The sequence below is a fragment of the Narcine bancroftii genome, chromosome 3 (assembly GCF_036971445.1).
Source record: "Narcine bancroftii isolate sNarBan1 chromosome 3, sNarBan1.hap1, whole genome shotgun sequence".
Taxonomy (NCBI): Eukaryota; Metazoa; Chordata; class Chondrichthyes; order Torpediniformes; family Narcinidae; genus Narcine; species Narcine bancroftii.
The window spans coordinates 22,508,350-22,527,212 of record NC_091471.1 but is presented as its reverse complement, the minus strand read 5'-3'; the positions used below and the strand labels follow the sequence as shown (position 1 = coordinate 22,527,212).

At 41.7% G+C, this 18,863-nt stretch overlaps 1 protein-coding gene across 10 annotated transcripts in view; it reads left to right on the top strand.

The window, feature by feature from the left end:
- LOC138756996 (catenin alpha-2-like) overlaps nucleotides 1-18,863 on the top strand; it is a 667,135-nt gene that overhangs the window by 139,080 nt on the left and 509,192 nt on the right. For all 10 annotated transcript variants that reach the window (XR_011353262.1, XR_011353263.1, XR_011353261.1 and 7 more), the window contains exons 3-5: nucleotides 3,413-3,608; nucleotides 17,628-17,794; nucleotides 18,570-18,689. Coding sequence is in view for 7 of the 10 variants with exons in the window: in XM_069923552.1 (XP_069779653.1) it covers nucleotides 3,413-3,608; nucleotides 17,628-17,794; nucleotides 18,570-18,689 (483 nt within the window). In the remaining 3 variants the exon portion in view is untranslated. The remainder of the gene's footprint in view (nucleotides 1-3,412; nucleotides 3,609-17,627; nucleotides 17,795-18,569; nucleotides 18,690-18,863) is intronic.

Here is an 18,863-nt window from a genome sequence, read left to right as displayed (position 1 = left end):
TCTCTCTCTCTCTGCTTTTAAAAACTAAATGACCTCTCCCAAGGCTCTCACCCAATTTTCAAAAGATCTTATCAGTATCTGTGCCTGAACATGATCAACATTATGTTCCATTTGCTCCACCTTTTGAATTCCTTTCCAAAGCAGTTTCATTGTTTTTGCAAAGCCACTGGTTACACAGTGTTTCACTTCAGCAAAGCTCTTGCATTTTAAATGAGATGTCTTTTGTGAAATGTTATTCTGTTCGAGAAGTGTAACCTAAACTAAACCTTATTGCTACGAAAATGTTTGATACATAATTACAACGCATTCTCACAATTTGTTTCCGCGCCCAGTATTTTTGCAAAATGTCAGTGTCAATTAAAAATAAAATTGCAGAGTCCAGAAATCTGAAATGAAAACCTGTTGTTAACAGGTTAACAAAGATTCTTTGTCAGATATTATTTAAGAGTCCTGAAAAAACTTTCATCCCCCCCCCACACACACACACACACACACACACACACACACACACACACAGACACACACACATAAATACACACACATACACATACACACACACAGACACATACACACACACACACACACAGACACACACACATTACCTAATTATTTATTAATTGGAAACTTGCTTGTGTCTGTTGACGTCTTTTTTGTTCTTTTACACTTGCTCGATGAAGGGATTTATTTCCATTATTGTTTTGGCCATCCATTATACATTGACTATATACAGGCTCAAGGAAAATCGCAACTTCCTGGATTGATTAAATTTGTTTTATTTTTCAGTTCATAATTGACAGTGGAAATGCCCACTAATGCCGTACAAATTAGCACAGAAATTGGTCCTTTCGTCAATCTCACTTTCCTTCGTCTCAGTGTCGCAATTTCTGTCAGTGCAAGGTCATGTACATTCCTTCAGAAAAGTTCAAATTATTGTAACAATCCTGTGTTTTATATTCAGTCTTTCTTCTGAAGTTAGGAATTTATTTTTAAAATAAAATATTCTATAATAATTATTCAACATTTTCTTGAACAGCAGAAATGTAAAAATTGTAAGATTGTAGCGAATGGTACCCTGAATATAGCACAAAAGTTGTCTGAGCTGAACCAACAGAACAGTTTCATGGAACCTTTGCAGGAGTTTAAATAATTACATTTTGCGTGCTATCACAATCACCTGACCTCTGAATTCACGTGCCTCCCAGAGTTCGTTGTGCCCCCAGCCACCGGGAACTCCTGATCCTGCAGGGTCCTGCACCTATGGACGCCAATTTGATAATGGAGTGGCTCAGTTTGCCGCATAACCTCCTCCTCCCCCCCTCCCCCACTGAGTTCAGAGGTGACACAGGAGTCTCACCTATACAACTAGAATGGGCTGGCACATGCCCCCTGTGCTAGGGGCTTGCCACCCGTACCAGATGATTTAGGTCCACATGTGCTGGTTTAAGGCGATCTACCGAAACTATTTCTTGCCTGACGCCAATGTCTATAACAAATGTGGAGCCATCATTCTGTACCACCTTGAAAGGACCTTCGTATGGCTGTTGCAATGGCATCCTGTGCCCATCCCTGCGTAGAAATACATAAAGGCAGTCCTTGAGTTGAGGCAGAATGTATGAAGTCATAGACCCATGCCAGATGGCCAGGATAGGTGGCAGTACACACACTTTCTCCCTTAAGCATGTGAGTACTGAAGTGGGAGTTCCATTCTGCCCACGTGCTGTTTGAATTAAATCTACTGGGACCATTAGGGGGGGCTCTGTAAACAATTCTGGAGAGGATATAGCTAGATATTCCTTTGGTGTGGTATGAATACCTAAAAGTACCCAAGGCTGTTCATCTATCCATCTTAAAACATGCCATGAGAGCTGTTTTCATATGACAGTGAAAATGTTCCACTAAGCCATTGGACTGGGGATGATAGGCCGTTGATCCATGCCCAGCAACTGTGCGATTGTGAACCATAAACCTGAACATAAACTGAACTCCTCTGTTAGCGAAGATATACATGGGTAGTCCTAAATGCACAATCCAGAGTGGGCAGTGTTCATGACCTTTGCCGAGTCACTGCTACACATCCAACCAAAAGTCTATGTGATAGTACAGAGCTATCACCAATGTATATAGTGTATATAGTTACAGTATCTAGACTGTGCTTACAGCGATTGGCTGAGAGCTTAGCCACGCCTACAGTCTGGGCCTTAAAGGGTTGTGTCCCTAGCCAGGTCGGATCATTCCGGACTGGTCGGCCACCTGTGAAGAGCTCCTGTCTTTTGCTAATAAAAGCCTTGGTTTGGATCAACAAGTCTTTGATTCTTTCGACGAACTCTACAGTCTACCATGCTGCTTAGCGTGCCACAACTCATTGGCATGGGCTGATAAGCAACAGGGGTCATTAAAGTCTTTGTCTGCAAGCAGAAAGCAGACGTCTTCTGGCATTTGCTCGAGAAAAAGTTGCTCAAAAAGCAGACAGGTCTTGTGTCCATTCATGAATGCCAGCATCTCGTTCATTAGTTCGGAAGGAGAGCGATTGCCTAGGCCATCAATTTGGAGAAGTCGTGTTGCCCTGTTGAGTCGGGAAAGGCCAAAAGTACGTAGGAGTAGGACTTTGATGCCTTCCTACCTGTCGTTGGCTGGAGGCTAGTGTAAGAAATTGACAATACGCCCTGTGGTATCTTGGTCCAGCGATGCAACAACATTGTAGTACTTTGTTGCATCAGCAGTAATCTGGCAAAGATGGAAGTAGGCATTGGGTTGCTCGAACCAGACCTGTGGCTGCAAGGTCCAAAATACTGGAAGTTTAAGGGCAACGGCATTCTGCGCATCCATAGTGAAGTTCAAAATGTTGTTTGGACCATCGGGGTCTCCAATGTAGCGAGTGGTGCAGTGAATAATGCACAACAGAAGTTGTCTGTGAGCTAACCAACAGAACTGTTTAATGGAATATTTGCGGGAGTTTTAATAATTACAGTTGGTGTGTTATCACAATCAACCGACTTCTGAAGTCATGTGCCTCCCAGAGTTCTTTGTGCCCCAAGCCACCAGAAACTCCTGATCCTACGGACGCTTGTTTGATAATAGAGTGGCGCGTTTCGCCACAAGATTTTAATTTTTATTGAAGAATTTACCTGGTGCTGTCTGTGTGGAATTTGGAATTTGGCAATAATTGGTTTCTGCAAACTGCGTTCAGCTTGCAGGTAAGTGATAGAATCTTTGGGGCAGGGAGAGGGTGGAGTTAGGAATAAAGGGAGAATAAAATAGAAATCGTGTTGGATTACTGTAATTGCTGCTTGATGTTTGGCGTGGACTTCAAAGGGTCTGTTTCCATGTTCTGTATGTTTATAATATGATAATATGAACTAGAAATAAATTATTTGGAAATTAACTTGTTTATTTAAAAAAAAAATCCCTTCAGGTAACAACGCTTGTGAATACAAGTAGCAAGGGCCCATCAAGTAAGAAAAAAGGTCGCTCCAAGAAAGCACATGTATTGGCTGCTTCTGTCGAGCAAGCAACACAGAACTTTCTGGAGAAGGGTGACCAAATTGCAAAGGAGAGCCAGGATCTGAAGGAGGAACTGCTGGTGGCTGTGGAAGATGTACGGAAACAAGGTTTGTCTTGTTTGATTTAGCATGCATATCCAACTATTTGAATGTAGAAAGCAATGGATTTCATGCTCTTCATTTTGTTTTATTTTTTAAAGAGATAAATGTCCAACAGGTTAGGTGAGTCTAGAAGGCCAGATTGTCACAGATCCGGAGTGAGGTGACCAATTGAATTTAGACTTGGCTTGATGGTCGGGGTCGGAGGGTGGGAGTGGAGATGCATTTTTCAGATTGTAGACATCGCCAGTGGTTTAGACAAATGACCTGGATTAGAGTATAAATGGAGAAAATCCGAGCCGATCCAACCACTTCTTGTAACTTAAACCCATCGAAATGCCTCTGAAGGATCACAATTGTATCTCTTCCACCACTTCCCCGAGGAGCGCATTCCAACTATTATTCGATCCTTGTAAATTGGGACGTCCTCAATTGAAAAATATTATTGTATTATTGTAACTTACACATTAAATATGTTGGACGTTAACTTACACATACAAAACCTACAGTTGCAGCTTGAGTACAGTGTCGTCTGATTATTCTTGAGAACCCATTCCAGTTTGTAAAAAACAAATTGCCCCGCACTTAAACTTCTTCCCCCTCATGGTGTGAGTCTAGTTAGAAAAGATTCTAACTGTCCATCCTGAGAGTGTCCCTCATGTTTTTATGAACTTCTATCGGGTTGCCCTTTAGTCTCCTACATTCCAGACAAACTAACTCAGATGACAAGTGATTATGTTGATGTATTGACTCTACAGACAGCAGGAGACCCAGCGAGAATCAGAACGAACAATGAAGCAATGTAACAATGAAGACCAATGGTAAAGCAACAGACATAAAAGTTGACACTGTGGCCAAGTGCAGCATCATGTCACAAAGAATGTTCAACAGACTGAGGTCAGAACAGATCATGCCATGCACCAAGTCCACAAGTCTAGTGCCATACAGGGGGGCAGCAGAATCAGAACCAACGGCACAGTGTGACTGCAGTGTTATGTACAAGGACAGCTGCACATACTAACTTTTTTTGTAGTCCAAGAAGATATTATGCCTCTGCTGGGCCTGAGCACAAGCCATGGGACCTGTTTCATTCAGCAGAGAGGTACAACAGATAAATCCGGCCAAAGATGATTTGACACACAGAATCTTTTCTGAGTACAGTGACCTTTTTACAGAGGAACTGGAGAAACTGCTGGTGACATACTCCATGCAGCTTGATTCGGAAGTGAGGTCTGTGGCTCATCTGGCACACTGTATACTGGTAGCAATGAAGATCAGGGTTAAGGCCAAGTTAAATAGGATGCAGAACTTGGGTGTGATTACCCCAGTCTTCAAGTCTACCAAGAGGGTGTCCTCCATGGTGGCTGCTAAAAAGATGGATAGGAGATCCAGACCTGCATCACCCCAAGATACTTCAATACATCTTTAAAATGATCATACCTTCCAATGCATACTGTGGAGCAAATTGCTACACAGATGGCTGGTGCGATTGTTGTTTTGGTCTCGGACACAAAGTATTCCTTCTGGCAAATCAAACTTGACTACAAGATGTTACTGCTGACCACAAATAGCATGAATTTTGGCTGATACGAATTCCTGCGAATGCCATTCTGAATCAATTCAGCCAGTGAGGTATTTCAAAGGTAAATGGAGCAAATCTTTGCAGGGTATCCCTGTGCCATCATTGTTGATGACATACTCATAGTTGGCAAGGACTTGGAAGAACACGACGCAAATTTTAAAAAAAGGTACGCGACAGAGCCCAGAAGTTAAATCTTAAGCTCAACCCTCAGAAGTGCAGATATCGGCTGAACCAGGTTAGTTATGTAGGCCATGTTTTCACAGGAGAAGGCCCTTCAAAGACCAGAGCAATCAGTGAAATGCCTATACTGACAGACGTGATAGCGCTACCACGTTTCCTGGGCATGGTCAACTACCTAGGCAAGTCCATCCCAAACTCCAGTGATCTTACCACTCCACTATGACAACTGATGCACAAAGACATGGAGGGGTACTGGCACGAGGACAACAAACATGGTGTCAAAAATGGGTCAACAAAACACATTTGACACATTAAAATGGCATATGTCATGCCCACCTATTCTATCATACTATGACCTACGAAGATCAATCACGCAAATCTATGATGCATTACAGTACGGTCTGGGTGCAGCATGCCTGCAAGACGGAAAACCAGTGGCCTATGCATCTAGGTCACTCACCGACATGGAGACCAGGCATGCCCAAATAGAGGAGTTGTTGGCAGTAATTTTCGCCTGCTCAAAATTCAATGACTACATATACTGTAGGCCAGTGACCATAGAGACTGACCACTTACCTCTGGTCAAAATTCTGAAGAAGCCAAATCACACAGCTCCTGCACAATTACAGAGAATGATGCTCAGGCTTCAGAACTACATCCTGACTTTGGTTTACAAATGAGGAAAGAAATGCACTTAGTTGACGCGCTATCCCATACTCCCAGAAAATACGCAATCCAGCAAGCTGAGGAAGAGGACACTTGTGATATAATGACTGTATGCACATCTCCTCCTCCCAGTTGGAGGAGCTGCGATAGCACACGGTTGAAGATGCAACTTTGAGGACCCGGGGCACTTTTATCAATGGCAGCTGACCAGACAAGCAGCGCAGTCAACCACTTGAAGTTCAACCCTACTTCCCATTCCGAGACGAATTACTCAACGATGATGGAATCATAATGAAGGGCCTGAGATCAGTAGTTGCGAGTTCACTGCAAAACATCTATGTCAGCATCCTGATCAGAGGACACCTGGGTGCAAAAGCAACCAGACATATGGTTAGAGTCATCATTTTTTAGCCTGGGATGACTGAAAACATAGAAGCTTGCTCGGTGTGCAACATTACCAGGCCACCCCAGTAGAAAGAGCCGCTGCAGCTCCATCCGATGCCGGATCTCCCCTGGTCAACCGTGGCAACAGACATCTTTAAATGGCACAGACAGCAGTACTTGGTACTTATCAATTCATACTCTGGATGGTTTGAGATAGACCTTCTACTGATGTCGCCTCCTTGGCAGTCTACTAAATTGAAGAGATGCTTTTTGGTGTATGGGACACCCCACTCTGTACTATCGGACAATGGCACCTAGATCACCAGTGAGAAATTCAGACATTTTGCAGCAACATGGGATTTCAACCACAACACTAGCAGCCTGGAATACCCACAGACAAACAGGTTGGCTGAAAGAGCATGAAGCAGCTCAAGGAGCAGTCTCACAGGGAGAAAACAGATGTGTTCCTCAACCTGCTGAACCTAAGGAACATCCTTCGCCACATTGGGCTCTCCGGTGCAAAGAGTCCTGTCTCAGGCAGACATGGACAACCCTGCCAGTGGCAAGGAAGCTCTTGGAGCCTCAGCAAAAAACCCCACAAGAAATCAAGTCCCAACTGCTGAACAGGAGGCTAACGCAGCAAAAGTGCTGCGACAGAAACAACTGGTGGCTCGAGCCATTAACAGAAGGGCAAGTTATAAGGGCTATGACCACATGCGCATAATTGAAAGGAGCTGCTAGGAGCCCAGGTCATAACTGATAAAAATCAGGTGTATAGGAGAAACTGTTGACACCTTTGACATGTAAGAGAGCCACCCCCATCGCAAAGCATTCCTGATGAGACTATGTACCAGGATCTGGAATGTGAACCCGGGGTAGGCCAAATTCCCTCAGTAACCACCCAAGAAACGAGTCAATTAGGTACGATTAAAACAATGGTTTTCAAACCTTTCCTTCCCACTCAAATACCACCTTAAGCAATCACAGAGCACCTATGACATACGGAATACTTAAAGTGATATGTGAGTGGAAAGACAAAGGTTGAGAACCACTGCTCCAGTCTAAGAAGCAACCTTTCACCACTATTCTCTGGGTTCATCCGTCCAACCATTGTTGAATCCAGTACACTACTTTAGCATGAATACCTAACATCTCAACCTTCCTAACTAATCTTTCATGTGTGACCTTGTCAGAGGCCTTACTAAAGTCCATGTAAACAACATCCAGAGCCTTTCATTTGTCAACTTTCCTGGTAACCTCCTCAGAAAACTCTAGAAGATTGGTTAAACCCATCTTACTATGCACAGAGCGATATTGAAAATCCCTCATCACTTTCTATAGAAACCCTTAGGATTTTTGTTCACATTGTCCACCAAAGCAACCTCATTTCTTCTATCAACCTCTTGATTTCTTTCTTGAGGTTTTTCTTGCATTTTTCATACACCTCAAGTACCTCATTTGCTCTATGTTGCTTATACTTGCTACTCTTCTTCTGAACCAGATCCCCAATGTCCCTTGAGCACCAAGGTTCCCTATGCTTGCTAACCTTGCCTTTAATCATGACAGGAACATACAAACTCTGTACTCTCAAAATTTCACCTTTGAAGGTCTTCCACTTATCTTGCACATCCTTGCCCAAAAACAACAACTTATCATGTGATAGTTTTTGCTCCTTTAATGGCTATTTTGCTCGGAAGAAGGACTCTATCCCTCCCAGTTATGCACAATGAATAGCCAAACCTTATCATTCTTGAACCTCAAGAAGATTAGATGTAATGTTTTGAAAACTGAAGTCAAGTTTTATAAAATGTGGCACACTTTTTTATGGAATATTTTAAAGTTTAATAAATAATACATTGGTTTACTATTTTGTATATAAACATACAAAACATTTATCATCTGTTCCTGAACTTAATTATTTACATATAAAGTCAATTCACTAATGTACTGTTACTGTTATTTTTTTGGTGCTTAAAAGCCCAGTGGTTTTTTCTTTTTAGTTTAGAGGTTGTAGATTTAGGATAAATTAGTTAGTCTTTTTTACTTTTGGTTTCTTTTTTGCAGGAACAAAAGATATAATATTGAATTCTGTCTGTTTGTTTCTCATTAGTTACAATGTTTATTTTGATTCTAGGATACATTATAACCATATAACCATTTACAGCGCGAAAACAGGCCATGTCGGCCCTTCAAGTCCGCACCGGTTCACTTATACGACTCCACTAGCTCAACTCTCCCACTCTCCGCCCATAACCCTCCAACCCCATCACCTCCATTTACCTTCTCTTAAATGACAGAAGGACCCTGCCACAACTATCTGTTTTGGAAGATCAATCCATTCTGCCACCACTCGCTGAGTGAAAAAGCATCCTCTACTATTTCTCCTAAAGTTTTCCCCCCTTATCTTTAACGCATGCCCTCTTGTAATTAATTTTTACCTGTGCTGTATATTTTTTCTTGTTGATACACTTTTTTGTTGTAAAATTCAATTAAAATATAGATAAATGAAAGAAAACAACTTATTCCAAACCACGCATTCTAGATTCTTTCCCATTTTGTCAAAATCGGCCTTTCTCCAATGTAGAATTAAGACCCAACACCCAGACCTATCCTTTTCCATAATTAACTTGAAATGAATGACATGATTACTGGACCCAAAATGCTCCCTTACACATACTTTTGTCACCCATTGTCAGCGCCAAGGGGGATTATTCGCGGGCATGCCCCTCATTGCGAGGTGCTGAGCCCACATATGCTCGTAGCCATCACTTGCCATCAGACCCATCCCCGCTCACGTCACTAGTGTGCATTAAAGCATCACTAGCATCCAGGTTGATGCATGCTAGTGACAGTCCACGCAATAAGAGCAGCGCTTTCAGCTGCTGAGTAAGGGGGCTGAAGAAATTCCTCTGCATCTGTTTTAAATGGGCGATCTTCAATCCTGAAGTTGTGCCCTTTTGTCCTTGGCACCCCCACCATGGGAAACAACTGCCGTATCTACTCTGAGCAGGCATTTCAACATTCAAAATGCTTCCATGAAGTCTCCCCTCACTCTTCTGAACTCCAAGGAGTACAGTCCAAGAGCTGTCAAATGTCCCTCTTATGCTAATCCCTTTATTCCAAGAATCATTCTTGTAAATCTTTTCTGAACCCTCTCCATTGCCAGCACATTCTTTTTTAAATCAGCCAAAAACGGTACCCTGTACTCCAAGTGAATCCTCACCAGTGCCTTATATAACCTCAACATCAATTCCCTTTTCTTACATCCTCTTCCTCAAGATATGAATGCCAACATTGCATTTGCCTTTTTCACAACTCTCTCAATCTGGAGGATAATTTTAAGCATATCCTGAACAAGGACTCCCAAGTTCCTTTGCATTTCTGATTTTTTTTGTTGAATTCCCCTCCCTGCAACCAAATGGTTGTCTCCCCTTTTATTCCTTCAACAAAAGTTTATGACCGTACACTTTCCAACATTGTATTTCATTTGTCCCTTCTTTGCCCTCTCTTAAAACTCATCCAAGTCTCGCTGCAGCATCTCCATTTTCTTCTCACTTCCTGTTCTATCTTTGTATCATCTGCAAATTTGGCCACAAAGCCATTAATTTCACAATCCAAATCAATAACATGCGACATAAAATGAAGTGGCCCAAACACCAATCTCTGAGGAACACCCTGGTAACCAGTAGCCAATCAGAATAAGATCCCCTTAATCTCACTCTCTGTTCCCTGCCAATCAGCCCTTGCTCTACCCATACTTGTATCTCTCCTATCATCCTGGACTCTCATTTTGTTAAGTGGCCTCATGTGTGGCCCTTTGTTAAAGGCTGTTTGAAATCCAAATATATAACATGCTTGTGTATGACCTGCTTGTGGTTTCCTCAAAAAATGTCAATAAGTTTGTCAGGCAATTTTTTTTATTTAAGGAAATTATGCTGACTTTGGCCTCTCTTGTCATGCACCTCCTTGTCATTACCTCACCTTGACAATCAACTCCAACAACTTCCTAACCACTGATGTTGTGGTAGCATGTGTATAATTTACTTTCTGATGTCTTCCTCCCTTTTTGAATAGTAGACAGATATTTGCAATTTTCCGTTTCTCTGGAGCCATGCTAGAATCTGTTGATACTCAGAAGATCATTACCAACTCCTTCACAATCTCTACAGCGACTTCTTTCAGAACCAGGGAGCGTTCCTTTGTGTCTGGGAAATTTATTCAAGATTGAAGGTTCGATTCAATGTATTGTCATGTAATAAAGACAGTGCAATATTACATAGAATTTGCTTTCTTCTACTGTAAGTCAGCAGAAATTGCCTGAAGCACCTCTTACAGAGAAAGAGAAGCAAGAAAGAGTCCCTTCAGAGTCACTGATTTTCTATGGATTTGTCTCCAGTGCTTCCTTCAGCCACACTGAGTCCAATTCAAACCTTCAGCCGTTCAACCTCCAGATCTGAACTTCCAACAAGATCAGGAACCCTTCAGTGCCCTTGGCACCCTCTCGCATCTCATTTCCGATACCTAGTACCCTTCAGCCAGTCATGAGCCAGTCTCCAGCAGTCTGCAGCCCGTTGTGGATCCCTTGACTGCAGTCACCAGCAGCCAACAGCCTGCATGGGTTCCTCGTCTCGAGTCACTAACCATCCACTGCCTTTGTGTTTCTTCAACCACAGTACCCCTCACTGGTCCACTGCCATGGTTACTGTCCCGTGGGTCATCTCCTCTGCTTCTCCTTCTCAAATGAGGGATGTTCTCCCTCCTTCCTGTGCCCTGCACCTGTCCTCAGCTTCCCTGGAGTCTGCAACCCCTCACAGCTGCTGCCGATCCTGGGCGGAGATCATGGAGTTGCAGAATTTTTAAATAAAACCACTGTTGGCTACATTTTTGACTATATAAAGCCTGTGCAGAGCAGATGGAAGTCAGACTAGGTGGTTGGACCCTAAAGGAGTTCTGTGCCTCCACTCCCCACTTTCTGCTGGTCTGCCCCAGTACAGTGCTGCTATTATAGCAGCTCCAGCAGTGCGGCCATTTATCTACCCTTAGACAATTCAGCTTTCCATTCACCTTCACTCTGGGGATTGTGACTGCACTCACCTCTCTTCCCTGAACCGTTAAAAGAGTGGAATTGTGGTGCGCAATCAATTACACAAAGACTGAAGATGCTGAGACTGAAGGCTTTTAATTTCAAGGGATGGACAGCATCCCTGTGTTGGTTGCTTACACAATGACCTGGACTCGAACTGGGAAGGAAGGAGGAGTAATCACGAGCCTGCCAGTGAGAGCAGGTTCAACCAGGAAAGGTCATGACATTTACAAATAGCATGCAAATATATACAATAATGGTTTCACCATATTATCACTGTGTGCTACCACTATGTATATTGTATGTATGTGCTTATTGGCTGGCCCTCCTCTGAACCTGTGACTCCCCCCTCTCGGATTTCCCCATAAAGGCTGTTTTGCTTAAACCCCTCCTTCAGTACCTGCCTTGGAACCGGGCCAGCAACATTTAAGATGTGCTGACATCTAAAGGTGATTAAAGCCTATTAATCACTGATCCTTGGATAATGTGGTTGATTGGTAGCATAGGTATACAACAAATGTCTTCTGCAATGAAGGCTAATGAAATGTACTCATTCAGTCCTCTGCCATATCCTTGTCTCCCATTAAAATTTCTCCATTATAATTTTTTTTCGGTCCTATATCTACTCTCGCTTCTATTTACTCTTAATATACTTAAAAAAAAACTTTTAGTGTTCTTTTTGATAGTATTTGATAGCTTCCTTTCAAATGTCCTATTTTACTGCATAATGACCTTCTTAATTGTCTTCTGTATGCTTTTAAAGGTTTCCCAGTCCTCTATCTTCCCACCATTTTTGCTTCCTTATACCCTCTTAAGTCCCTTTGGCTTTGACTTCTTTTGGAACAGTTGTGTATCATTTCTCCATTCAAATATATTTTTATTTTTTAGGATATGCCTGCCCTACACATTCCCTATTTCTTGCAAAAAATCCAGTCATTGCTGCTCTGTCATCCTACCTGTTAGTCTGCCTTTCCAATAAACATTTGCTAGTTCCTCTCTCTTACTTCTGTAATCTCCTTTACTGATATACTGACGCCTCTGATTTAATTTCTCCCTCTCAAACTGAATTCTATTATATTATGATCAATGTTTCTTACAGATGTTCAAGAGTATCAGGGAAGGGAAGTGAATGCAGTTACTATTTGAAGGGAGATGGTGCTTATAATACTGAATGGTCTAATGGTAGATGAGTCTCCCGGACCAGATAGATTGCATGCCTGGGGTTCTGAAATATGTAGCACTAGAGATTGTGGAGGCATTGGAAATAATCTTTCAGGAATCAATGGATCCTGGCATGCTCCCGTAGGACTTGAAAATCACAAATGTCAAGAAGGGAGTGAGGCAGCAGAAAGGAAATTATAGACCTGTTACCCTGACATTAGGATGATTACAGAGTACTTGGATGCACATGACATAGTTTTGTAAAAGAAAAATCTTGCTTGACAAACCTGTTAAAAGTGTTTGGAATGATGTGTTGGCTGGAAAAGAGAGTTGCAGTGGATGTTGCGTATTTTCTGAAGTCTTTTGGCAAGGTGATGTACTTGAAGCTACTTCACAAGGTCAGAGGCCATGGTATTACAGAAAGCATACCAATGAGAGTAGGCCATGGCTGATTAGCAGGAAGCAGAAAGTTGGAATACAGGGTTGGCAACCAGTTGATAGTGGTGTCCCACACGTGTATATCAATGATTTAGATTATGGAATGATTGGTTTTGTGGCCATGTTTTCAGATGATATGAAGGTAAATGGAGGAACAGGTAGGGTTGAAGAAAGAATGGGTGTGCAGAAGGACATAAACAGATTAGGAGAATGGGTGGAGATGTGTCAAATTACATACGGAACATTGTTGAGAAGTGTATAGTCTTGCCCTTTGGATGAAGAAATAAATGGGTGGATGTTTTTTTAAATGGGGAGAAAATGCAAAATTCTCAAATGCAAAGGGACCTGGGAATCCTTTGCAGGATAACCTAAAGGTAAACTTGCAGGTTGAGTCGGTGGTGAGGAAAGCAAATAAAATGGTGGCATTAATTTCAATAGGAATAGAAGGGCAGGGAAGTGATGTTGAGGCTTTATAAGGAACTGGTCAGATCTCACTTGGAGTATTGTGAGCAGTTTTGAGCTTCATTTCAGAATGGATGTGATGACATTGGAGACGGTTCAGAGGAGGTTCACAAGGATGATTCCTGGAATGGAATGGTTCTCATATGAGGAGTGTTTGACAGCTCTTGGCCTGTACTCATTGGAATATAAGAGAAAGAGGGGGATCTTGTTAATTTTTTTTGAATGTTCAAAGGCATGGCAGAATAGATGTAGAAAGATTGTTTCTCTGGTGGAAAAATGGTAGACAAGAGGTCACAACTTCAGGATCGAAGGGTGTCCACTTTAGCCAGAGAGTGGTAAATCTATGGAATTTGTTGCCATATTCAGTTGTGGCGGCTTAGTCATTGGGTATATTTAAGATTAATAGGTTCTTGATTAGCCAGGGTATCAACGGTTATGGGGAGAATGCCGGGCAGTTGTGCTGAATGGAAAATGATAATTAAATAGCAGGGCAGACTTGATGGGCTGAATAGCCTATGTTTGTGCCGATTTGTCATTGTCTTATGACCTTACCTTCAGCTCCCTTATCAACTCTGGTTCATTTCACAATATCCAATCCAGAATTGTCATTTCCCTGGTCGACTTAGGCACAAGCTGTTCTAAGAAGCCATCCTGAATGCATTCAGTACATTCCTTCTGTTAAGAACCAGTACCAACCTGCTTTTCCTAATCAACCTGCATATTGACTATTGTAACGTTGCCCCTTTTCCATGCCTTGTCTCTCCTCCTTTGTTCTTTGCACACTTCATCCTGGCTACTCTTTGGTGGCCTGTATACAAGTTCCAACGGGTCTTTTTATCCTTACAGTTTCTTAATTCTACTTATAGGACTTCTATGTCTTCTGATCCAATGACTCCTCTCCCTAAAGATTTAATTTCGTCTTTAATCAAAACCACCCCATCCTCTCAGCCTTCCTTCCTGTATTTCCGACATATTGTGTATCCATGGATATTGAGCTGTGGTCTTCCTTCAGCCACAATTCAGTGATGACCACAATGTAATATCTGCCAATCTCCAGCTGCGCTGCTAGATCATCAACGTTATTCTGATACTGCAAGCATTTAAATACCAGACCTTCATAACCATTTTCAATTTTGTTTCCACAGTACCCCAAGTTAACTCCTTAATCCTATGCTTGCAATTTTGCCCTATTGACTGCCTATTTCTCCTCACTATTTTGCTACTCTACCTGCCTACCTTTCTCACAATCTGGCTACAATATGCTTCCTGTCACTATTGTCCATGTCCATGTCATTCTCTTTGGTGAATACAGATTCAAAATGCTACTGACTCCAAGTATAAATTGTGTCCTTTGTCTTTGATTTATTCTACCCTCTCCATAGTTATCTACTTGTAAGTGTAAAATGCTTTCAGATTCTCTTTAATCCTACTCAAAAATGACATTACATTTCCCCTTTTTACCTTCCTAATGCCCTGCGTGAGCTCTGTCCTACAATTTTTATATTTCTCCCTGGGATTCCTAAACTTTATATATGCTTCCTTTTTCTTTTTGACTTTTTTTTAACCTTTCTTATCAACCAAGGTTATTTCACATTGCTTCACACTGGAACATGCCAGTCCTGGACTCAAATTTGTAGTTCTGCCTGATAACAGTTGCTCCCTGTTAACACCCCCAGCACCTGTCTAATAATGTCATAAGTTGCCCTTCCACTATTAGTACTTTTCTACAAGGCCCAAGCATCCCTCTTCATAGCTATCTTGAAACTAAAGGATAATGATCACTGTTCTCCTCATGTTATCCATTGAAACTCCGATCATCTGACTGGCAATATTTGCCAATACAAGGTCTGGTGTGGCTCCCCTTTCAGGTTGGACAATCCACGTGTTGCTTCAAGGAATTCTCCTGTATGCACTTCACCAATTCTGCTCCAAGTCTCTGGCATGTTCTGAGATGATCAGAGACGTGGCTTTCAGTGTTTCTCTGCAGGATTATCACCTGACAGTCCCAGGTTTATGATGCCTAGAGAATGGGGTTAGTGGCATTTTATTACATCAGAGACCTATGGAGGTCTGTGCTCAAGATTGCAGTGCCCGTGCTTGGCAGTCTAGACCACAAGTATTACTGGCTGCAGGAGAGCAGTGCTACCAGAGTGGGAGAAAAAGCATCCACTGAGAATTAGCCAGGGTGAGGACTCTAAAGAGTAGAGGACCACAACTGAAGACCAGTGGAGGACAGAGAAGCTGAAAGACTTACACCAGGCTGCTGGCAAATGGTTTCTGAGAATCGTGTATCGGGACCGAGATTCCTGAGGGTGCTGATGGTAAGCAGGTCTCCTGATGTGCCTTGGCCATTAACAGGTCCATAATTGGGCTGAGGAGATGACTTGAATGTCTTGAGCTTGGGTACACCATTGGGAAAATGGCTGTTCAGCAATGGAGGTCATGGGGACACTGGGGCAGTGGCATTGGAGGAGATGGCAGGATGCATGGACATGATCTCTGAGGGGGGCTGTCTTTTGCTTCTCTTTCTCATCTTGATAGGAATGGTGGCTTAATTGCACTTCTTTGTGTGCCTTTTCATGGAAAATAAAGAAAAGCAAATGTCCGTTTTGTGTACATGACAATAGAAGAATCTTAAATCAATATTAGGTGAATCAATCTCCCACTATTACCATCCTATAGCTTTTGCAACTTTTATCATCTGTCTTCATATCTATTCCTTTATACTATCAGGCTATACTATTGGCCCTCTCAATATGGGCCCATTATATAGCCCTATCAATGTGATGGCACATTCCAGATCTCCACCGACACCGCTTCTCCATTAGATCCTATCTGAGAGCAACAGCGCAACAGAACTTCCACCTCTTTTACCTTTATTCTTATCCCAAATAAAACAATTTAACGCTGCAACATTGAGCTGACAGTCCTATACCCCTTGCAGCCAAGTCTCTGTAATGGCAGCAGAATTATACTTCCAATTACTGATCAGACTCTTGAGTTCTGCTGCCTTACTCACAATACTCCTTGCATTAAAATAAACTTGTCTCTGCTCATCAGCCTTGCTGTGACCATTCATCTGCCTGTTTTACTGAAGATCTGACATACATGCATAGATTTTAAATGTTTGAAGAAATTTTCAAGATAGGAATGTTAGTTACTGAGATTCAAACTCGTTAGGTAATAACAACTGGATGCAGTATATGTTCCATTAGTTTAATTAGGGTTGTGTTAGGGGGAGCACAGAAGATACTTGATGAAATGAAAGAATTGTAGGAAGTGCATGAGGAGTGATGTATTACATGTACTAATAGAAAACAGGTGACCGTAGATGCAGTATTAAGAGAAAACTCAGTAGTATGTCAGGAGGTGGCGATGCAATATTTTTAACAATGGGTTTTCATTTTGGTTTTGGGAAAATTGTTTTTAACAAAAGAGAAAAAATGGTTTACACACGGTTCTCATGAATGGAAACAGTATGTGATCTGGGTATTGCCCATATGAGTTTAGAAGGGCATCTTTTGAAGGATGTTCAAGGAAGCTATTTATGTCAGAACATGTTGAAGGAGCAAAACTGGACTTCTTGACAGGGAGAGAAATTACTGTACAAGTGACTGGAATTAGTGGGGGAGCAATTTGAAGATGGTGACCATAATTATCAAGTTTGAATTTAATTATTGGAACAGATTCAAAATTGGCCAAAGGCTGCATTCCAGATCATAAAACAAGACCTGTCAAAGTCTTCTGGATGCTGTTCAGATTCAGTCAAATCTACATCTGATACATGGGAGTTATTCAAAAGTGAAACCTCATGAGATCAGGGCCAAAGTGTTCCTCTTAAGGCTGAAAGCTTTGACATACTTTAATCATGAATCTGCATGCTTCTAAATTTGCTGGATGATTTATGCAAAAATAATGAAGTGCATGATATGATTCACCCTATTTTGTTCACCAACTTTCTGGTTCATTTGTAAAACTGAGATGATTACAACCTTTGAAGATCTTCAGATCTGAATCAAATGATGTTCAGTGAAAGTGATGCATTTGTTGCTTTTCTATCCCCTCTCTACAGGAGAATCAATGAGAATTGCATCTGCAGAGTTTGCAGAAGATCCCTGTTCTTCTGTAAAGCGTGGAACCATGGTTCGGGCAGCTCGTGCTCTGCTATCTGGAGTAACCCGCTTACTGATCCTGGCTGACATGGCGGATGTGATGAGGCTTTTAACTCATTTGAAAATTGTAAGATATTGACTTATTTGATTAATTTAGAAAAAACTGCATCATATTACAGAATACTAACATATTCAGGTTCAGATTTATTTTCGGAGTACACACATGACATCACATAAAACCCTGAGCTTCTTTTCTCTGCTGGCAAAGCAGAATCACCATTTATTAGTAGTGCTAAAATAACTGTAAACATGTACACGTAAGTTGTGCCAGACAGAGAGAATAAAAGAATTAATAAAGTGCACAAGTAAAAACCTTAAATGATTGAGTTTGTCATTGAGGAGTCTGGTGGTTGAGGGGTAGCATGTGTTCCTGAACCTGGTGGTGCGAGTCTTGTGGCACCCATGCTTCTTTCCTGATGGCAGCAGCAAGAACAGAGCGTGTTCTCCGATGGCAATGTTCTCCATTCTCCGATGGCAGTGATCCCTGTTGATGATAGTGGGGAGGGGTTTGCCTGTGATGTCCTAGGCTATGTCCACTACCTTTTGGGAGGGCTTTACGCTCAGGGGTATTGGTAATTCCAGATCAGACCGTGACACAGCCAGTCAGCGCACGTATAGATAAATTATAAAAATTACTAGTTAATAAAGTGATAACATTTGATTTATTTTTCCTTTTCATTTAATTTGTGTAGTTTAAATAAAATGACAAATTCTGTTTAGGTCTCTGAATTCTGATTAAATGTTCTTAAAATATTATCTCTCAACCTTTTATTCAAAATTAGCAGTTTAAAAATCTGATTAAATCTGTATATGAATTTTAATACATCTTACTGAACTCACAGGTGGAGGAATCTCTGGATGCTGTTAGGAATGCAACGAATGAGCAAGATTTGGCCAGTCGATTCAAAGAATTTGGGAAGGAAATGGTTAAACTCAACTATGTGGCTGCTAGAAGACAGCAGGTAAACAAAAACCTTCACTTTGTCAACTATGCAGATTTGATGAGGACAAAGTGAATATAGCAGGAAAAAAATAGGGAATCTCAAACCAGATGATGCTAATTGGTGTAAAAACACATCACATGAGTTGCTGCCATGAATTAATTTTAGTTCCTCTTACAAATACTTGTAGTCCAA